Source organism: Scyliorhinus canicula, chromosome 12 (genome assembly GCF_902713615.1).
Source record: "Scyliorhinus canicula chromosome 12, sScyCan1.1, whole genome shotgun sequence".
Classification (NCBI taxonomy): Eukaryota; Metazoa; Chordata; class Chondrichthyes; order Carcharhiniformes; family Scyliorhinidae; genus Scyliorhinus; species Scyliorhinus canicula.
The window spans coordinates 4,493,197-4,515,115 of record NC_052157.1 but is presented as its reverse complement, the minus strand read 5'-3'; the positions used below and the strand labels follow the sequence as shown (position 1 = coordinate 4,515,115).

Here is a 21,919-nt window from a genome sequence, read left to right as displayed (position 1 = left end):
TGGTTTTAAATAAAATCTCTGGATGTGGGCTTCGCTGGTAAGGTCTGAACTGATTGCCCATCCATTGTTGCCTCTTGAGAAGGTGGTGTTGAACCGCCTTCTTGAATTGCTGTAGTGCTCATAGTGAAGGAACGCCCACAGTGATGACAGAGAGAGAGTTTTGCATCTTGACCCAACGATGACGAAGGATATCTGTCCAAGTTTGGATAGCGAGTGAACACAGGGAAACTACTGGTTTAGTTGTGAAAGTGGTCAGCGCATTCACCCTCCCCCTTTCTGCAGCACTGGCTGAGGTTGGGCAGAGCTGAAAAATGGGGATAATTTGGAAGGAGATGAGTTTAAAATAAAATTGGGTTTTTCAATGTCTCTCGATTTTTGTCCCGAAGGCCATTTTTAGGAAAATGAATGCGGCGATCTCGGGTTTTGCGTGGGCGGGCAAAGCCCCGAGGGTGAAGAAGGCACTCCTGGAACAGGGTCACGGAGAGGGGGGTCTGGCCCTCCCGAGTTTTATTAATTATTACTGGGCGGCCAATATACCAATGGTCAGGAAGTGGGTAGTGGGGGAGGGGTCAGTATGGGAGCGAGTGCAGGCGGCATCCTGTAAGGGTACGAGTTCGGAGGCTTCAGTAATGGCTCGGTACTCCACAAGCCCAGTGGTGGCAGCCCTGAGGGTGTGGGGGCAATGGAGACAGCACATGAGATTGGAGGGGGCATCAGCGTGGTCACCGATCTGTGATGATCGCCGTTTGTTCCGGGGGAGGCTGGATGGGGGCTTTAGGAGTTGGCAACGGGCAGAGATTGAGAGATTTGGGGATCTCTTCATTCAGGAGGGTTTCCCGAGCTCGGAGGCATTGGAAGAGGAGTTTGAGTTGCCGGGTGGGAAGGGGTTTCGGTACCTACAGACTTTGTACGGAGGCAGGTTCCAAGCTTTCCTCACCTCCCCTTGAGGGGACTGCAGGATAAGGTGATGTCAAAAACAGGGTTTGGGGAGGGGAGGGTTTCGGAGATATACAAGGAGTTGATAGACTGGGAAAGAGTCCCAATTGGGGAGGTGCAGAGGAAGTGAGGAGAGGAGCTGGGAGGAGAGTTAGAAATTGAATTATGGGAAAAGGCTTTGAAGAGAGTTAATTCATCCTCGTCTTGTGCCAGGCTTAAGCCTGATCCAGTTCAAGGTGGTTCATGGGGCCAACATGATGGTAGCCCGGATGAGCAGGTGTTTTGAGGAAGTGGAGGATAGATGCGGATGCTGTGGGGGAAGCTGGCAAATCATGTCCATATGTTTTGGACGCATCCAAAGTTGAGAGGATTCTGGCAGGGATTTGCGGATGTTATGTCAGAGATCCTGGAAGGGAGGATGGTTCTGAGTCCAGAATTGGCAATATTTGGGGTATCGGAGGATCTGGGGGCCAAGGCACGGGGGGGGGGGGGGGGGGGGGGGGGAGGCCTATTTTCTGGCTTTTTCCTCCCTGGTGGCCCAGAGATGAATTTTGCTGGGATGGAGGGGCTCAGAGCCTCCAAAGTCAGGAGTGTGGGTTAGTGACAGGACAGGGTTTCCAGGCTGGAAAAGATTAAGTTCGACCTTGAGAGGTTCAATTCAGGGCTTTGCTCGGAGGTGGCAGCCATTCATTGACTTCTTCAAGGAAAATTGAACATCAGCAGTAAGGGGGTGGGGGGGGGGGGGATTGGGAGGCATGGTAGTGTAAAACAAGGACAGGGAACTGAGTACACAGGTACAGTAATTAGGAAATAGAGCAGGGGTAGTAGGGGACATTGTTTTAGGATTTTTCCGTGCTTTGGCACGCGGTTGTTTAAGAGAATGTTCAAGTGTTAAACCGTAAACTGTGAAAATTACAAATGCTTCAATAAAATATTTTCTAAAATAAAATAAAGTTAGAACAAAAAAGTGCATTAACAGCCTCCACTACTGAGAGAATGCTGCAGTGTCAGAGCTATATCCTGTGGGCAAAGTGTTAAACCAAGGTTATGTCTGCTGCTCAAATTGATGTTAAGGATTTCACGATGCTATTGAAGACTAAAGCAGGGAGTTGCCCTGGTGTCCTAACCTGTAGTCCTCCTTCAGACAACTCCATCAGAAACTATTTCCACACTGTCCACTCAGGAATAGATACTGCAAAACCTTTCAATTTACACAGAAGTTAAAATGAACCAACCTTGCTTTGTTGCTCTATCTTATAGGCAGTCTGCTGGAATTGTCTGATTTCCCGAATTATGTGAGATATCTGTTAATATAAATGCAGCATGAAAACAGGCACAGCAATCTATTACATTGATGGAGCCATGAGTCAAACACAGATACAGCTGAACAGACACATCAGTGAAAGTCTATTTTAACGTCCTTGTTTAAAATAACACAAGCACATGAGAAAGGGCCATTTGACTGCCTTTATTGTCTTATGCCCAGTATCTACTGCCCAATCGAGTTAAAAATTTGATCATGCTCCTGGATCGGAACGGTAGTCTATTTGTGAATCAACTTCTCTCAGTCTTCAGTTCCTTTTGTGTTTGGAGGTTTCTCAGATTCTAACTACTTTCCCTGCTCCTACATAACTTACAAAGCTCACATCCTGTACCCCGTACAATCATGATAGGCAACCCCCCCCCCCCCCCGCCATCTCATTCCCAATTTCACTTCAATTATGCAAAATTCAACTGAACCTAATCCATATTTCATGTTCTTCACTGTCTGGAATTCCAATGACATTATGCTCTTTCATTCCTATTGCCCCAGCGACCGGGTTCAATTCCAGCCTCGGGTGACTGTGTGGCGTTTGCACGTTCTCCCCGTACCTGCGTGGGTTTCCTCCGGGCGCTCCGGTTTCCTCCCACAGTCCATGGATGTGCAGGTTAAGTGGATTGGCCATGCTAAATTGCCCCTTAGTATCCGAAGATGTGCAAGTTAGGTAGGGTTATGGGAATAGGGCAGAGGAGTGGGCCTAGGTAGGGTGCTCTTTCAGAGGGTGGGTGCAAACTCGATGGGCCAAATGGCCTCCTTCTGCTGTTGGAATTCTATGGTCCTATGGTTCTATTGATTAAAATTTATGATCCATATTTGACACTGTCCTACAATCCAACAATTAATGCTGAGTTTAGGGGTTGGTCTTGTACAAAGGTTCCTGGGACTGATAAAATCAGGCAATGTACAAGTTAAAATTCCTTGGTTTAAATAAAAGCTTTCCATATATATACTGCACCTAGAGGCTCATAAAAAATGAATGGAAGTCCATCAACATTTATATGAAGTTTGATAGACGCAGTCAGTATCAACAGCAATACATCAGGGATTCGCTAGGCAAGGGAAGGGAATTACAATGTCCTGATCAGCATCACTATCGAGGGATCAAAGCAAAATGGGAGGAAGAGTTGGGAGAGGGTATGGAGGAGGGGTTTTGGTGTGAGCTGCTCTGGAGGGTGACTGCCTCCACCTTGTGCGCGAGGTTGTGTATAGAGCGCACTTTACAAGGGCGAGGATGAGCCGGCTCTTTGAGGGGGTAGAAGATTTGTGTGAACGTTCATATGTTTTGGTTCTGTCCAAAGCTGGAGGATTACTGGAAGGAGGTTTTTAGGGTAATCTCGAAAGCGGTGCACATGAAACTGGACCCGGGCCCCCGGGAGGCCATATTCGGGGTGTCGGACCAGCCGGGGTTGGAAACGGGCGCGGAGGCAGATGTCGTAGCCTTCGCCTTGTTGATCGCCCGAAGGCGGATCCTGATGGGTTGGAGAGCAACCTCTCCATCCTGGGCCCTGGCGTGGCGGGGGGACCTGCTGGAATTCTTGACTCCTGAGAAGGTTAAGTTTGAACTGAGGGGAAGGATGGAGGGGTTCTACCATTCTTGGGTGTTAATCATTATGCACTTTCAAGAACTGGATAACATCGAACATTAGTTGGGGGGGTGGGGTGGGAGGGTTGGGGGGAGAAGGCTGTATGTGTTAATGGCGACTATGGGGGATCCCTGATTCCTTTTTGTCATTTGTTTATGTGAACATGCGGGCTGATGTTTGGGGGTTTGGTGGGAGGATGGGATCGTTGTTATTGATATAGGGATTGACATTACATTCGTTACTGATTATTGTTTAGTGTGGGTGTAAATTTGGGAGAAAATGTGAAAAAGGAGGAGAATAAAAATATTTTAAAAAAACACATCACTATCGGGGGACCGCTACAGGAAGTGAATGTTTTATATGCTGAGCATAAGATCAGGCTTTACTGTGATGCTCTAGATTGTCAAATAACCTCAGGCCTGTATCGCACAGGAAGAGTGTCCGTTTGGGATGAAGTACCAGCACATAGTTAGTGCCCACCAGGACCTTGGCCTTCAGGAGAGGGGAGTATAACTGGTGGCAGATACAATACTCATTTTGTGTCACTGCCCGAGTCAAATTTCTCTCTTTCTATGACATGGAAATAAAAGTTTTGCAAAATATCTGGGAACAGGTTATTTTTTGTGTTCTTGGATAAGTGGCCATGTCCTGCATCTACGTGATGGATCCTATTGGTCCTCCGTAAAAAGGAGACATCTCAAACGCTCTCTCAGAGATTGTTGTGTGGCAGAGGAGGGAAAGCGGTTTAATAAAGACAAAAGGGACAAATCCAATCTCCATGGACCTACCATTCTCATCTTGGAGAAGTTGACTAAACCATCTTCAGTATAATTTGGCGTTCCCTCTTCAATAAATGCCAGGTCTGTTAGGTACATCCCCAAATAAGGAACACACGGAGGGTCACAACTTCAGGCAACAAAAAGAGAGAAATTATTTGTTAACGATGAAACTTTATAACAGCTGCAGCAGGATTGGGAGTGTGCATCTTGATGCACTATCAATTACGACGAGACGAGAGTCGAATGTAATCGAGGCTTTATTACACAGAGATGTGCGGCCTCCTACAGCAGCTGACGAAATGGCTGCTGTACGGGGAGCACACATATTTATACTCCGCCTACTAGGCATAGCCAGCAGGCAGGGATTTACACCCGTACCTGTAGTACAGTGGCCTTACATATAGATACAGTATATACATCAGTGGTGACTACCACACATCCTATGTCTGGTGGGCTGTAGAACTCTTACACTCTGGTTGGACACCATCTTGGATTCATATTCAAATGACGGAAATATGTCACCACACTTAGAAAGGATGTCAAGATCTTGGTGAGAATGCACAGGAGGTTTAAGTAGAATGGTACCAGAGATTAGGGAGAATCAGAGAGGAAATTAGGACATTATTTTATGTACTGAGTTGTTAAGGCAGCATGGTAGCACAGTGGTTAGCACAATTGCTTCACAGCTCCATGGCCCCAGGTTTGATTCCTGGCTTGGGTCACTGTCTGTGCGGAATCTGCATGTTCTCCCCGTGTCTGCGTGTGTTTCCTCCGGGTGCTCTAGTTTCCTCCCACAAGTCCTGAAAGACATGCTGTTAGGTGAATTGGACATTCTGAATTCTCCCTCTGTGTAGCCGAGCAGGCGTCGGAGTGTGGCGTCCAGGGATTTTCACAGTAACTTCATTGCAGTGTTGATGCAAGCCTACTTGTGACAATAATATGGATTATTGTTATTATTAATATGATCTGGAATGCACTGCCTGAAAAGGGTGGCAGATGCACATCCAATAATGACTTCCAAAACGGATTTGGATAAATGCTTAAAAAGGGAAAGAATTGGGGAAATGTTAGAGAAGTGGGGATAACTGGATAGTTCTTCCAAAGGGCCAGCATAGGCATGATGGGCTGAATGGCCTCCTTCTGTGCTGTTTGCTCTGATTTTATGGACAAAGTTACATGGATGAAGTGTTCTCCTTCATCTGAACCAACATTGTGAAAGGGTCAGCCGGGCAAGCTATTCTGGAGGAGTGCCCCAGTACAGTTAAACGTAAATGTGTGCTGGTGAAGGTGGACAGGACTCTGGGCGTATAGCAGGTCTGACTTTGACAGGATTCAAAGAGGCCAACGTCGAAACAAAATATGGCGGAAGCCACAATCATTGCTTTGCTTACTGTTACTGTTCAGTCCTGATCCCCAACATTCAATGGGATAGAAGAGGATTTTGGACTGTTGTATCTAACTGGCAGAACTGGCCACCAGTCATCCTTCCAATCGGATGGTCAATCCTATTGCCTGCAAGATCGGGGGTGACTTGTAACAGAAAGCCAAGAGTCGGTGCCCGTAGAGCACAACTGCCCAAGACTGATTTCTCTTCCTGTGGGTCTATGCAGCATCTGCTTGAGGAAATTGAAACATACTTTTTCAAAGCCTCGCGAAGGTTTTTGAATCGTCCTTCAGAAGACACCAGTTTTTGCAACTTGTCGATTAATGCCTTCGTCTGAAACAGAGCGAGAGAGAAAATGAGTAGGGCACAGACCTGAGGGAGGCTGCAAAACATCATCCAAGAATGACTGCCCGCTCCACCCACCTGTTTTGATACCTTCAGCCATGTCTTCTTCAACCGGAAAATGGCGCTTCGGTTCAAGGCTGAGGTTATCACCAGCACGGCGTTGTAGTTGTGTAGACACTTACAGATGTCGGCCACCGCCACCCATTTCTCAATGGCTGTAGTTCTAATGTTAACATCATCGCTCTTCAAAATCTCGGAAGCTATTAAGTTGCTGATCTGAGAGGAACAGAGAGAGAAATTGTAACTTCATCATCCAAGTATTGTGTCCAATTCTGAATGCCGCACTTTAGAAAGGAAGTCAAGGTTTTGAAGAGAGTGCAGAGGAGATTTACTAGGAATCTACTGGGGCACGGGGGGGGGGGGGGGGGGGGGGGGGGGGGGGGGGGGGGGAAGAGGGGGCATGGGGACTTCAGTTCCACGGAGAGACTACTGGAGAAACTGGAATTGTTCTCCCTGGCGGAGAGGAGGTTCAGACGGGATTTAATAGAGATGTTCAAAATGACCAGGGCTTTTGGTTGAGAAGATAGAAAGAAACGGTTTTTCAATGGTATTAGGGATGGTGAAGGTGAGGAAAATATTTACTTTTATTCACCAGGTTCTGGTGATCAGGAATGCACTGACTAACATGCTGGTAGAAGCTGGTTTCAAAAAGGAATTGGATAAATATTTGAAAAGGAGACATTTTCAGGCCTATGGGAAAGTTTGGAAGGACAAGTTGGATAAGTTTTCCAAAGAGCAGCACAAACAGATTGGACCGAACAGCCACTTTCTAAGCGGTAAGATTCTGCAATTGTATGTCTTTTAAAATAAATTTAGAGTGCCCAATTTATTTTTTCTAATTAAGGGGCAATTTAGCGTGGCCAATCCCCCTAACCTGCACATCTTTGGGTTGTGGGGGCAAAACCCACGCAGACACGGGGAGAGTGGGCAGCACGGTAGCATTGTGGATAGCACAATCGCTTCACAGCTCCAGGGTCCCAGGTTCGATTCCGGCTTGGGTCACTGTCTGTGTGGAGTCTGCACATCCTCCCCGTGTGTGCGTGGGTTTCCTCCAGGTGCTCCGGTTTCCTCCCACAGTCCAAAGATGTGCAGGTTAGGTGGATTGGCCATGCTAAATTGCCCTTAGTGTCCAAAATTGCCCTTAGTGTTGGGTGGGGTTACTGGGTTATGGGGATAGGGTGGAGGTGTTAACCTTGGGTAGGGTGCTCTTTCTTGGAGCCGGTACAGACTCGATGGGCCGAATGGCCTCCTTCTGCACTGTAAATTCTATGAAAATGTGCAAACTCCACAAGGACGGTGACCCAGAGCCGGGATCGAACCTGGGACCTCGGCGCCGTGAGGCTGCAGTGCTAACCACTGCGCCACCGTGCTGCCCATGAAGTAGTATGTTATCCCGTTTCTATCTCAAGTGGCTGAGCATTCCAATGAGAGGCAACTGGAACTCCAAGATCTTCCGGATTGCTCAGAAGGAGGAAGATTGTAAAACCAGGAAGGCGAACTGGCTGAGGAGCGGAATCCATGGCTGAGTACGGGGTACTGACGGTGAGAAACTATCCAATATCGAAGATCAGGAACTGGTACAGGTCAGCGGGTGTAAAATGGATGCTTGGTCGACAAATGTAGCAGTGGGATAATCCATTCCACAATCTCTACAGGCGCTGGTTCCATTGCTCAACTCTTGAGGCCCACCTCACTCTGGTAGTTTCCCAAATCGGGCGTGAAGTGCCCTTCAAATTATAAATTGAATTCTGGAAGTTAATGCTCAGGAGTCTCCAGCACTCTCTTCTTGCTCCCAAATCAAACTCTCCGCCTATTGGCAAGTGGTGGGATCCTCAGGTAGTGCACCCACGCCCACCCCCGCCCGCCCTCGCCCGCGGTTTTCCTGGCAGTGTGAGGTGGCTTCATTGAGAATTCCCATTGATAGTGGCAGGGATAGAGAATCCCGCTGCCAGAGAGCGGAACACCGCCGGGAAACACACGGCTGGGAGGCCAGAGAATCCCACCTTATTTCTTTCATTTTACTTTTGGTTGGTTAATGTCTGCCAACAAAACAAAAAAGAAACATGTTATGCACCTAGAGCAGATGAAGTGGTTGATTTTCACATGGGGTGTATATCAGGCAGATTTGGTGTTGAGTCACAGAGGCAGAAATGATAGTGATTGATCCTGGCTGACACCCAAAGACATCTTTTATAAGTAGGGGAACAATAAACAAAGCACATTATAGAAACCCTTACTTCTCAACTACTCTAGAAACAGGAGTAGGCCATTTAATCCCTCGAGCAAGCTTCGTCATTCATGGTTCATTTGGTAACTCAATTCTAGTTACCACCTTCTGGTCCATATACCTTACCCAACCAAACTCTGTCCAGCTCAGACTTGTGAATTACGATGAAGATGGGTGGCACAGTGGTCATCACTGTTGTCTCATAGCGCCAGGGACGCGGGTTTGATTCCAGCCTTGGATGGCTGGCTGTGCGGAGTCTGCACATTCTCCCCATGTCTGTGTGGGTTTCCCCCGTTAGCTCAGCTTTCCTCCCACAGTCCAATGATTTGAATGCTAGGTGGATTGGCCATGATAAATTGCCCTTAGTGACCAAAGGTTGAGTGGGGATACAGGACTAGAGGGGAGATTGGGCCTTGGCAAGGTGTCCTTTTGAAGGATGCAGACTCGATGGGCCGAATGGCCTCCTTCTGCACTGTAGGGATTCTATGAATGAGGACACTTTAGCTGAGGAAATAACACAACTTAACTTGTATATAGTACCTTTGAGATCATAACGTGCCCCTAGGTACTTCAAAGTTGCGTTATAACACAATGTGATACCAAGCAAAATAGGAAATATTAAGACAGGTGACCAAAAATTAGTCAAAGAGGTAGCTTTACTAAAATTGATTTATATGATGTGAATGTCGCTGGCTAGGTCAGTATTTGTTATCTATCCCAGTTGCCTTTGAGAAGGTGGTGGTGAACTGCCTCCTTGAATCGCTGAAGTGTAGGTACACCCACAGTGCTGTTAGGGAGGGAATTCCATGATTTTGACCCAGCGACAGTGAAGGAACAACAATATATTTCCAAGTCAGGATGGTGAGTGGCTTGGAGAGGAAGCTCCAGGTAGTGGTGCAGCCAGGTATCTGCCGCCTTTGTCCTTTTAGATGGTAGGTGAATTAGACATTCTGAATTCTCCCTCTGTGTACCCGAACAGGCGCCGGAGTGTGGCAACGAGGGGATTTTCACAGTGACTTCATTGCAGTGTTAATATAAGCCTACTTGTGACAATAATAAAAATTATTATTATTATATGGGGTTGTGGGTTTGGAAGGTGCAGTCTACAAAACCTTGGTGCATCTTGTAGATGGTACACACGGTCAATAGTGGAGGGATTTAATGCTTGTGGAAGGGGGAGCAATCAAGCGGGGCTGCTTTATCCTGGATGGTGTCGAGCTTCTTTGGATTGGGTTGGATTGGATTTGGATTGGATTGGATTGGATTTGTTTATTGTTACGTGTCCCGAGGTACAGTGAAAAGTATTTTTCTGCGAGCAGCTCAACAGATCATTCAGTACATGGGAAGAAAAGGGAATTAAACAGAATTCAAGAAAATACAAGAATATACATGAGAATACATAATAGGGCAACACAAGATATACAATGTAACTACATACGCATTGGCATCGGATGAAGCATACAGGGTGTGGTGTTAATGAGGTCAGTCAATAAGAGGGTCATTTAGGAGTCTGGTGACAGTGGGGAAGAAGCTGTTTTTGAGTCTGTTTGTGCGTGTTCTCAGACTTCTGTTTCTCCTGCCCTTGAGTGTTGTTGGAGCTGCATTCATCCAGGCAAGTGGGGAGTATTTCATTACACTCCTGATTTGTGCCTTGTAGATGGTGGACAGGCTTTGGGGGGAGGGGGTGGGGGGGGGGTCAGGAGGTGCGTTACTCGTTGCCGGATCCCTAGCCTTGGACCTGCTGTTGCAGCCACAGTATTCATGGCTGATCCAGCTCAGTATCTGGTCAATGGTAACCCCCAGGATGTTGATAGTAAAGGAGCATCTTATAGGAGGAAAGTGAGATAGAGAATTAGTGAGGTTTAGGGAGGAGGAGCTTCTGCAGCTGAACGCAAGGCCACCAAGGTTGGAGCAATTAAAATTGGGGATGATTAAGAGGCTGGAATAGGAGGAGCACAGACATTTTGCAGGGTTGTACGGCTGGTGGCGATTACAGAAACGTCACGGTTCCTCATATTAATAGAATGTTAATTATTCAGGTTAAGGAGATATAGGTTGAGGGTATTGGTTGATTAAGCACCTTGAGAACATATAAGATAACTTTTTGTTTTAATTACAGTGCCGCACCAGGGACTGTCCCCCCTCTCATTTATGGTTAATTAATTGACATTTTGGTTCTATTAAAGAGAGTATAAAGAGAGACTTTTAGCAAGTCCAGGCAGTTGGTGGGAGAGGGGGTCATTTGGCCCAATTATCAACACCTCTTTCGCTGCTATATCTGCGTGCAGGGGGCCCTGGAAAGGGAGCACATTATGTCCACTAGCACATTGGAGCCCTTCCACTCAAAAGAGACTTCTGTGACTTAAGGTAATGCGTTTCTGTCGGTCTAACATAGACGGGAAATATACCATAAATGGCAAAACTCTTAGGAATATAGAAAGTCAGAGAGATCTGGGCGTGCAGGTCCACAGATATTTGAAAATGGCAACGCAAGTGGATAAGGTAGTCAAGGAAGCAGACGGAATGCTTGCTTTTATTGGACGGGGCATTGAGTATAAAAACTGGCAAGTCATGTTACAGTTGTATCGAACCTTGATAAGGCCGAACTTGGAATATTGAGCACAATTCTGGTTGCCACACTACCAGAAGGATGTGGAGGCTTTGGAGAGGGAGCAGAGGAGGTTTACCAGGATGTTGCCTGGTCTGGAGGGTGTTAGCTATGTGGAGAGGCTGAATAGACTCGGACTGTTTTCATTAGAACGACGGAGGTTGAGGGCTGACCTGATAGAGGGCTACAAGATTATGAGGGGCATGGATAGAGTGGATGGGCAGGCACTCTTTCCCAGGGTGGAGGGGTCAGTCATCAGGGGGCATAGGCTTAAGGTCTGTGGGGCAATGTTTCGAGGAGATGTGCGAGGCAGGTCTTTTACACAGGTGGTGGTGAGTGCCTGGAACGTGTTGCCAGGGGAGGTTGTGGAAGCAGATACATTAACGGCGTTCAAAAGGCATCTTGACAAATACATGGATAGGATGGGAATAGAGGGATACGGCACAAGGAAGTGCTGAGGGTTTTGGCCAAGGGGGGTATCATGACCGGTACAGGCTTGGAGGGCTGAAGGGCTGTTCCTGTGCTTATTGTTCTTTGGGAGCAGGTGTCTGCCACTCTGTCATGGTGAAAAATGGCGGTTCAGCCCAGAAATCCTAAGACCTGCCCCTGAACATGGCATTTCCTATTTTCGCAGAATAAGCAGGAGGCTTTTGAGACTTCAGCTAAGGAGGAATTTCTTAAGTCAAAAGGTGGTGAATCTTTGGAATTCCTAACCACAGATGGATCAGTCGTGAGTATATTCAAAGCAGGGGTTGATAGATTTCTAGATACTAATGACATCAAGGAATACAGGATAATGTGGGAAGATGGGAGAAGATCAGCCAGGGTCTACTTAAATGGTGGAGCAGGCCCAAGAGTCAGAATGACCTATCCACGTTTCTATGGAGTTGATCCAAGGTCCACGGATGTGCAGGTTACGGAGGCAGTTGACCAGCTGACCAGACTATCCATTTCCCCTGAAGAAGGCCAGTAGGCCAGGAGTGTGAAACCCGGAGTGTGCAGATTAGACCTCTTCTGACCACTGTACATTCATTTAGATAGCAAAGGACAGATAGGTTACCCATTGGATATGATCCCAGGACACTTTTGGGAGAGGTAAGGCAGCCTTTGGGATTGGTAAGGCACCTTTTGAGATTGTTGAAAGTAAACATGATTATGTGTAAGAAGTGCATGAACTGTCAAGGAACTGTCAAAGCTCTTAAAAAACCGCCAAAGGATACTAATTGAGTTGGCATGGAAGTGGTAAAGGTGATGTTTGGTGGATGGGGACATGGGTTGGCACGAAGTGGCACTAAGTTGGCTTAGGAGTTATAAAGGGCCATGGGACGTGGGGGGGGGGGCATGGGATGTGAGTGGAGAGGCATGAGGTGGCACAGGTTGGAATGGATGGGGCATGAGGACTGTGTAGGGGTGTGAAGGCTGGAGGGCTCCTTTTTACTTTAATCTTTGAAAACTTTAATTCAACAAAATGCTGGATTACAGAGGCATTCCGGGGGTGGCAGCCCTGACTTCGAAACCAGTGCCACCCTGACCCCTGAACAAAATTCAGAAAGCGGGTGGTTGCTTTTGAAGGGTGGGCTCACAGAGCCGCAAGTTCTCCGCACACACACTACCTGTTGAGAGTGCCATTCTGGGCTGGTGCTGATTGCTGCGGGGGGGGGGGGGGGCCTAACGCCCCGAATGGTTTGTACTCACATCATTGAAGTGCTTGGTGGTTTTCATAATGTACGGGGCTCTCTCATTCTTCTCAGGTTTCATCCAACCTTGACCGAAAAACTCCCTGTGGGAAGAACAGATCCGTTAACATTTAACCATCAGTGCTTACCCGTGTCATCTAATCCCTTGTGACATGGAAAGACAGTACAGATCGGAGCTCTTTCCTCTTGAAGAAAGAGGACTGATTGGTGACAAACTATGGATGGAATTCTGGGCGGGGGAATTGGTGCAAATCACGCCAGCTGTTCCGGCGTAATTCCCATCGTAATCCTCCCAAACTTTTTGGCGCTAGTGGTGATTTGCGCCGAAAATGTGATCTGTGGGGAGCTGAAGACGACGGCAAGGTTGGGTTTTCAGAGATCAAAGGGCGCCTTAATCTCAGAATAACCCTATAGCAGGCAGCACAGTGGAGCAGTGGTTAGCACTGCAGTCTCACGGCGCCAAGGTCCCAGGTTCGATCCTGGCTCTGGGTCTCTGTCCGTGTGGAGTTTGCACATTCTCCCTGTGTCTGTGTGGGTTTTGCCCCCACAACCCAAAGATGTGCAGAGTAGGTGGATTGGCCACGTGAAATTGCCCCTTAATTGGAAAAAATGAATTGGGTAATCTAAATTTATTCAAAAAAAGAATAACCCTACAGCCTCCTTGCCGGCAAAGACCACCCCCCAAACTCATCAGAAAAGACCTGTCCCTTCTCCCTGGCAAAGCACCCCCCCCCCCCCACCCATTGCAGTCATCAGCCCCCCCACCCCCCAAATGAGTGACAACCTGCTACGAGGTCACCCTACCACTTGGCAGTGCCAGGTTGGGATGGCCAGGATGTCAGGATGCCAGGGGGCAGTGCCAGGTTGGCATGGCCAGGATGTCAGGATGCCAGGGGGCAGTGCCAGGGCACTGTCCAGCCATGTCCCTGACCACCCGGTGGCTACAAAGGCCTCTGAATCGCCTCCCCTCCCCCCCCCCCCCACAGTGTGGTTATCCCATCTTTCCAGAGAATCTAACAGTGGCCGCAAGAAAGTCCTCTTTGAGGAACCCTTGCTCTGTAATGTCTGAGTGGTGGCAAAGTGCCTCCAGTGCTGTTCAGGCAGCAAAGGCTGAAGAGGATTCCATTTTTAAAAATTGCTGTCAGACAGAGCACCTGCTCTTTTTAGAAAGCACTTCAGAGTAGAAACAAATTCACCTTGATAAAAAGCATTCAGACTGAGCACCTGCTCCTTCTAAGAAGCTCTTCAGAATAGTAAAATATCCACCGCAGACAAAATGCGGTTAGATAGGACAGCTGCTCAAAAGAGGAAGCACTTCAGAGTAAATGGACCACAAAGTGCTATAAAAACAAAGCTAATCCCTCCTTTGAGATAGCTTTCAACGGCCAGTCAAGAGTCTGTAAAATGTCACCATTGGCCCTTAAAAGCAAAGCCACGGACTCCAATGGGGTGTGAAATTCAATGTAGACAACCCAGTAGAAAGGGACTACAGAGTGCACACAGCAACATTGAAACCACAGAGCCTATAAAACATCAGGGGGAGTGAAATGCTTCCCAAAGGAACAAGCTGCAGCTGTGAGAGGGTTTTCAGACAGACAGGCTGAGGTTGTGCTTTGCCCTGTTATGGGGCGTTCAACATGCAAGCGTGAAAGACCCAAGGCGACCCCCCATCCTGGAGGAGACTCCCGACCTAACTCCCTCCAGCGCAGCCTGATCTCCTCCCCAGCCTCCAGTAGCCTTGAAGGAGCCCCCCCCCCCCCCCCCACTCCACTTCACCTGGCCAGTGGCTGCTGTGCCTTTGTGCTCCATGGAGGTCAGTGGTGAAAGGGTAGTCACCTTCTTGCTCCCCCTTAGAGTCCATGGCACCTGCTCGCTGCTTTTGAGGACAGGTAGGATTCGTTCCCAAGTGGCTTCCTGCTTGCTGCTTGAGGGCGGGGGGGGCGGCAGCGGTGAGAGTACCAGGCGGTCACTGAATTCAGCTCCAGCTGCTGATACGGGCCCCAGCGCGGGTCCGTGCATGCGCGCCATGCAAAATGGCGGAGCCTTACAGGGGCTCGACGCGGAGGAACATAGGCCCCCCACAGAATTAGCCCACCCGCCAATTGGTTGCCCCTGATTGCGGGCCCGGCCACCGTTGAGGCCCCCCCCCCCCCCCCCCCCGGAGTTGGATCCCCCCTCCACCCCACCAGGACGGCCCCCGCAGCCAGAACGCCGAGGTCCCGCCGGGTAGGACCACACGCGAACAATGCCGGCGGGACTCAGCCGAACTCGGCGGGCACTCCGCCCGTCAAGCATGGAGAATTGCCGGGGGGGGGGGGGGGCATGTCTAGTGGCCCCCGATCGACCGGCGCCACGGCAACCACACCGGCACCATTGGCGCCGATTCTCCAGTTGCCCCCCCCCGGCGATTCTCCGACCCGGAGAATTAGTGAGTGGCAGCACGGTTTTGCGAAGGGGAGGTCGTGTCTCACTAACTTGATGGATCTTTTCAAGGAGGTCACAAAGATGATTGATACAGGTAGGGCAGTGGATGTTGTCTATATGGACTTCAGTAAGGCCTTTGACAAGGTCCCTCATGGCAGACTGATACAAAAGGTGAAGTCACATGGGATTAGGGGTGAGCTGGCAAGGTGGATACATAGAACATAGAACATAGAACGATACAGCGCAGTACAGGCCCTTCGGCCCTCGATGTTGCACCGACATGGAAAAAATCTAAAGGCCATCTAACCTACACTATGCCCTTATCATCCATATGCTTATCCAATAAATTTTTAAATGCCCTCAATGTTGGCATGTTCACTACTGTTGCAGGTAGGGCATTCCACGGCCTCACCACTCTTTGCGTAAAAAACCCACCTCTGACCTCTGTCCTATATCTATTACCCCTCAATTTAAGGCTATGTCCCCTCGTGCTAGCCACCTCCATCCGCGGGAGAAGGCTCTCGCTGTCCACCCTATCTAACCCTCTGATCATTTTGTATGCCTCTATTAAGTCACCTCTTAACCTTCTTCTCTCTAACGAAAACAACCTCAAGTCCATCAGCCTTTCCTCATAAGATTTTCCCTCCATACCAGGCAACATCCTGGTAAATCTCCTCTGCACCCGTTCCAAAGCTTCCACGTCCTTCCTATAATGAGGCGACCAGAACTGTACGCAATACTCCAAATGCGGCCGTACTAGAGTTTTGTACAACTGCAACATGACCTCATGGCTCCGGAACTCAATCCCTCTACCAATAAAGGCCAACACACCATAGGCCTTCTTCACAACCCTATCAACCTGGGTGGCAACTTTCAGGGATCTATGTACATGGACACCGAGATCCCTCTGCTCATCCACACTACCAAGAATTTTACCATTAGCCAAATATTCCGCATTTCTGTTATTCTTTCCAAAGTGAATCACCTCACACTTCTCCACATTAAACTCCATTTGCCACCTCTCAGCCCAGCTCTGCAGCTTATCTATGTCCCTCTGTAACCTGCAACATCCTTCCGCACTGTCTACAACTCCACCGACTTTAGTGTCGTCTGCAAATTTACTCACCCATCCTTCTGCGCCCTCCTCTAGGTCATTTATAAAAATGACAAACAGCAACGGCCCCAGAACAGATCCTTGTGGTACGCCACTCGTAACTGAACTCCATTCTGAACATTTCCCATCAACTACCACTCTCTGTCTTCTTTCAACTAGCCAATTTCTGATCCACATCTCTAAATCACCCTCAATCCCCAGCCTCCGTATTTTCTGCAATAGACGACCGTGGGGAACCTTATCAAACGCTTTACTGAAATCCATATACACCACATCAACTGCTCTACCCTCGTCTACCTGTTCAGTCACCTTCTCAAAGAACTCGATAAGGTTTGTGAGGCACGACCTACCCTTCACAAAACCATGCTGACTGTCCCTAATCATATTATTCCTATCTAGATGATTATAAATCGTATCTTTTATAATCCTCTCCAATACTTTACCCACCACAGACGTTAGGCTCACCGGCCTATAGTTACCGGGGTTATCTCTACTCCCCTTCTTGAACAAAGGGACCACATTTGCTATCCTCCAGTCCTCTGGCACTATTCCTGTAGCCAATGATGACCTAAAAATCAAAGCCAAAGGCTCAGCAATCTCTTCCCTGGCTTCCCAGAGAATCCTAGGATAAATCCCATCCGGCCCCGGGGACTTATCTATTTTCACCTTGTCCAGAATTGCCAACACTTCTTCCCTACGCACCTCAATGCCATCTATTCTAATAGCCTGGGTCTCAGCATTCTCCTCCACAATATTATCTTTTTCTTGAGTGAATACTGACGAAAAGTATTCATTTAGTATCTCGCTTATCTCCTCAGCCTCCACACACAACTTCCCACCACTGTCCTTGACTGGCCCCACTCTTACCCTAGTCATTCTTTTATTCCTGACATACCTATAAAAAGCTTTTGGGTTTTCCTTGATCCTACCTGCCAAAGACTTCTCATGTCCCCTCCTTGCTCGTCTCAGCTCTCTCTTTAGATCCTTCCTCGCTTCCTTGTAAATATCAAGCGCCCCAACTGAAACTTCATGCCTCATCTTCACATAGGCCTCCTTCTTCCTCTTAACAAGAGATTCCACTTCTTTGGTAAACCACGGTTCCCTCGCTTGACCCCTTCCTCCCTGCCTGACTGGTACGTACTTATCAAGAACATGCAATAGCTGTTCCTTGAACAAGCTCCACATATCCAGTGTGCCCAACCCTTGCAGCCTACTTCTCCAACCAACACATCCTAAGTCATGTCTAATGGCATCATAATTGCCCTTCCCCCAGCTATAACTCTTGCCCTGCGGGGTATACTTATCCCTTTCCATCACTAAAAGTTCCATACAGAACTGGCTCGGTCATAGAAGGCAGAGAGTAGCAATGGACGGGTGCTTTTCTAATTGGAGGGCTGTGACTAGTGGTGTTCCGCAGGGATCAGTGCTGGGACCTTTGCTGTTCGTAGTATATATAAATGATTTGGAGGTAAATGTAACTGGTCTGATTAGTAAGTTTGAGGACGACACAATGGTTGGTGGAATTGCGGATAGCGATGAGGACTGTCAGAGGATACAGCAGGATTTAGATCGTTTGGAGACTTGGGAGGAGAGATAGCAGATTGAGTTTAATCCCCCTAAGTCCTACAGCAAGATCTGGACAGGTTGGGCGAGTGGGCAAACCAATGGCAGATGCAGTATAATTTGGATAAGTGTGAGGTTATTCATTTTGGAAGCAAAAACAGGAAGGCAGATTACTACCTGAACTGGGAGAGGGGAGTGTGCAGCGGGACCTGGGCGTCCTTGTGCACCATTTGCTGAAGGTAAGCATGCAGGCGCAGCAGGTGGTAAAGAAGGCTAATGGTATGTTGGCCTTCATTGCAAGAGGTTTCGAGTATAGAAGCAGGGATGTGTTGTTGCAATTGTACAGGGCCTTGGTGAGGCCACACCTGGAGTATTGTGAGCAGTTTTGGTCTCCTTCTCTGAGGAAGGATGTTCTTGCTCTCGAGGGAGTGCAGCGAAGGTTTACCAGATTGATTCCAGGGATGGCGGGACTGTCATATGAGGAGAGATTGACTAGATTGGGATTGTTCTCGCTGGAGTTCAGAAGAATGAGGGAGGATCTCATGGAGACTTATAAAACTCCAACAGGACTAGACAGGGTCAATGCAGGGAAGATGTTACCAATGATGGGTGTGTCCAGAACCAGGGGTCACAGCCTGAGGATTCAGGGTAAACCATTTCAGACAGAGATAAGGAGACATTTCTTCGCCCAAAGAGTGGCGAGCCTGTGGAATTCATTACCACAGGAAGTAGTTGATGCTAAAATTTTGAATATATTCAGAGGCAGCTGGATACAGCACTTGGGGAGAATGGGATCAAAGGCTTTGGGGAGAAAGCAGAATTAGGCTATTGAGTTGGATGATCAGCCATGATCGTGATGAATGGCGGAGCAGGCTCGAGGGGCCAAAAGGCCTCCTCCTGCTCCTATCTTCTACGTATCTATGTATCTATGTAATCGGGACAAATGTGAGGTAATGCATTTTGGAAGGTCTAATACAGGTAGGGAATATACAGTAAATGGCAGAACCCTCAAGAGTATTGACAGTCAGAGAGATCTAGAAGTACAGGTCCACAGGTCACTGAAAGGGGCAACACAGGTGGAGAAGGTAGTCAAGAAGGCATACGGCAGCTTGCCTTCATTGGCCGTGGCATTGAGTATAAAAATTGGCAAGTTTATGTTGCAGCTGTATAGAGCCTTAGTTAGGCCACACTTGGAGTATAGTGTTCAATTCTGGTCGCCACACTACCAGAAGGATGTGGAGGCTTTCGAGAGGGTGCGGAAGAGATTTACCAGGATGTTGCCTGGTATGGAGGACATTAACTATGAGGAGAGATTGAATAAACTTGGGTTGTTCTTACTGGAATGAAGGAAGTTGAGGGGCGACCTGATAGAGGTCTACAAAATTCTGAGGGGCATAGACAGTGTGGATAGTCAGAGGCTTTTTCCCAGGGTAGAGGGGTCAATTACTAGGGGGCATAGGTTTAAGGTGTGAGGGGCAAGGTTTCGAGTAGATGTACGAGGCAAGTTTTTTACACAGAGGGTAGTGGGTGCCTGGAACTCGCTGCCGTAGGAGGTGGTGGAAGCAGGGACGATAGTGACATTTAAGGGGCATCTTGACAAATACGTGAATAGAATGGGAATAGAGGGGGGTGGACCCCGGAAGTGTAGAAGATTTTAGTTTAGACGGGCAGCATGGTCGGCGCAGGCTTGGAGGGCCGAAGGGCCTGTTCCTGTGCTGTACTTTTCTTTGTTCTTTGGGATAGGAGAATCCCGCCCATAAAGAGGTTTCAATAGATCAGTTGAAGACAAATTGTTTCTACTTGTGGGGAAAACTAAAACTAGGGGTCATAAATCGAAGATTTTTTCTATTTATTCACAGGATCTGAGCATCTAGCATTTATTGCTCCTCCTTAAATTCCCATGAGAATATGATCTGACAACCCTTAGGAGCATTGACATCGGCAGTACCATTAGCAGCATTGATATACAGAGGGATCAGGTCCATAGTTCCATGTAAGTGGCAATGCAGGTGGGTAAGGTGGTCAAGAAGGTATATGGCATGCTTGCCTTCATTGGCCGGGGCATTCAGCACAAGAGTTGGCAGATCATGTTACAGTTGTATAAAACTTTAATCAGGCCACATTTGGAATATCGTGTGCAGTTCTGATCACCATGTTACAGTACCAGACGGGCGTGGATGCTTTGTCGAGAGAGTACAAAGAAGGTTTACCAGGATGTTGCCTGGTCTGGAGGGTGTTGGTTATGAGGAGTGATTGAATAAACTCGGATTGTTTTCTTTGGAAAGACAAAAGCTGAGGGGAGACATGATGAAGTCTACAAAATTACGAGAGGTATAGAAAGGGTGGATAGTCAGAAGCTATTTCTCAGGTGTTCAAGGTGAGAGGGGGAAAGTTTAGGGGAGGTATGCGGGGAAAGTTTTTCACACAGAGGGTGGTGGGTGCCTGGTACACGTTGCCAGTGGAGGTGGTGGAGGCGGCCACGATAGCAACAATTAAGATGTATCTGGATGGACACACGGTAGCACAGTAGTTAGCACTGTTGCCTCGCAGCGCCAGGGTCCCAGGTTCGATTCCCGCCTTCGGTCACTGGCTGCAAGCTCTCCCTGTGTCTGCGTGGGTTTCCTCCGGATGCTCCGGTTTCCTCCCACAAGTCCCAAAAGACGTGCTGTTGGGTGAATTGGACATTCTGAATTCTCCCTCTGTTTACCCGAACGGGCGCCGGAATGTGGCGACTAGGGGCTTTTCACAGTAACTTCATTGCAGTGTTAATGTAAGCCTACTTGTGACAATAATAAAAATTATTATTATTACATGAGAAGGTGGGGAATGGAGGAATACAGATTCTTTGAGCAATAGGTAGTAGGTCTAAATAAGGAATCTGGATCAGTACAGACTTGGTGGGCCGAAGGGCCTGTTCCTGTCCTGTAATGTTCTTTGTTCTGAATAAACTGTTAAGCTATTTCCAAAGAGGGTCTGGAATTACATATAAGTCAGACCTGTAAGGATGGTAGATTTCCTGCTTTAAATGACAATGAGGGACCAGTTGGGTTTTTATAACAGTTCAACAGCTTCGTGGTCACCATATTGAGACGCGCCTTTATTCAATTAACTGAATTTAACAGCTTCAGTTGTCAAAGTGCGATTTGGACTCATGATTTTGGATTATTAGTCCCTGCCTCTCAATTATTAGCCCTGTGATGAACCATCAATTGAACGCGAGACGAGTTGCTGTACAAAAGTAAGGCTTTAATCAGCTCGATGTTAGCCCTGCGGTCGACTACAGTAAATGGACGACCGCCGGGCGTACTGGGTATTTACACCTCGCCCTGGAGGCGGGGTTAACTCAGCCTCTCGACCAATCGGGGAGCCGTCACATGATTGGTCTCAACCAATCGGTCGAGAGGCACATGACCGACCAGGGCCAATGGTAAGCCGGTGTTCTGCACCAATGGCAGGCAGCTATGTTAATCATACCACCACACCCTGTCCTTAAACACTGCTACTATTCCTGACAGTCACTAATAAATCCAACAAGGAATTCAAGAAAATCGCCCTTACCCAGTGAGTGGCTAACATGTGGAACTCCCGACCATCGGATAGTTGAGGCAAATCGGATAGATACATTTAAAAATCAAGTACATGTGGGGGAAATGAATAGAAGTATAGAGTGATGGGGTGAGATGAAGCAAGGATGGGAGGAGCCTTACTGATGCGACCATCAATTCACGTGAAACAGAGAGTAGATGTAAACTGTGGCTTTAATCGACTAGAACAGTGCCTGCCTGCGACTGCTCTGCTACTGAGAGCCGCCTACAGGGCTGCTGCTCTTTATACCTCACCTCAAGGGGAGGAGCCAGGGGCGGAGCCCACAAAGGCAC

The 21,919-nt window shown here is 48.0% G+C and overlaps 1 protein-coding gene across 2 annotated transcripts in view; it reads right to left on the bottom strand.

Moving 5' to 3' along the window:
* rasgrf1 (Ras protein specific guanine nucleotide releasing factor 1) overlaps window positions 1–21,919 on the bottom strand; it is a 173,218-nt gene that overhangs the window by 3,502 nt on the left and 147,797 nt on the right. For both annotated transcript variants that reach the window (XM_038813451.1, XM_038813452.1), the window contains 5 exons: window positions 12,939–13,023; window positions 6,427–6,624; window positions 6,257–6,336; window positions 4,629–4,746; window positions 2,172–2,240 (listed from right to left, as the gene is read on the bottom strand). In XM_038813451.1, coding sequence (XP_038669379.1) covers window positions 2,172–2,240; window positions 4,629–4,746; window positions 6,257–6,336; window positions 6,427–6,624; window positions 12,939–13,023 — 550 coding nt within the window. The remainder of the gene's footprint in view (window positions 1–2,171; window positions 2,241–4,628; window positions 4,747–6,256; window positions 6,337–6,426; window positions 6,625–12,938; window positions 13,024–21,919) is intronic.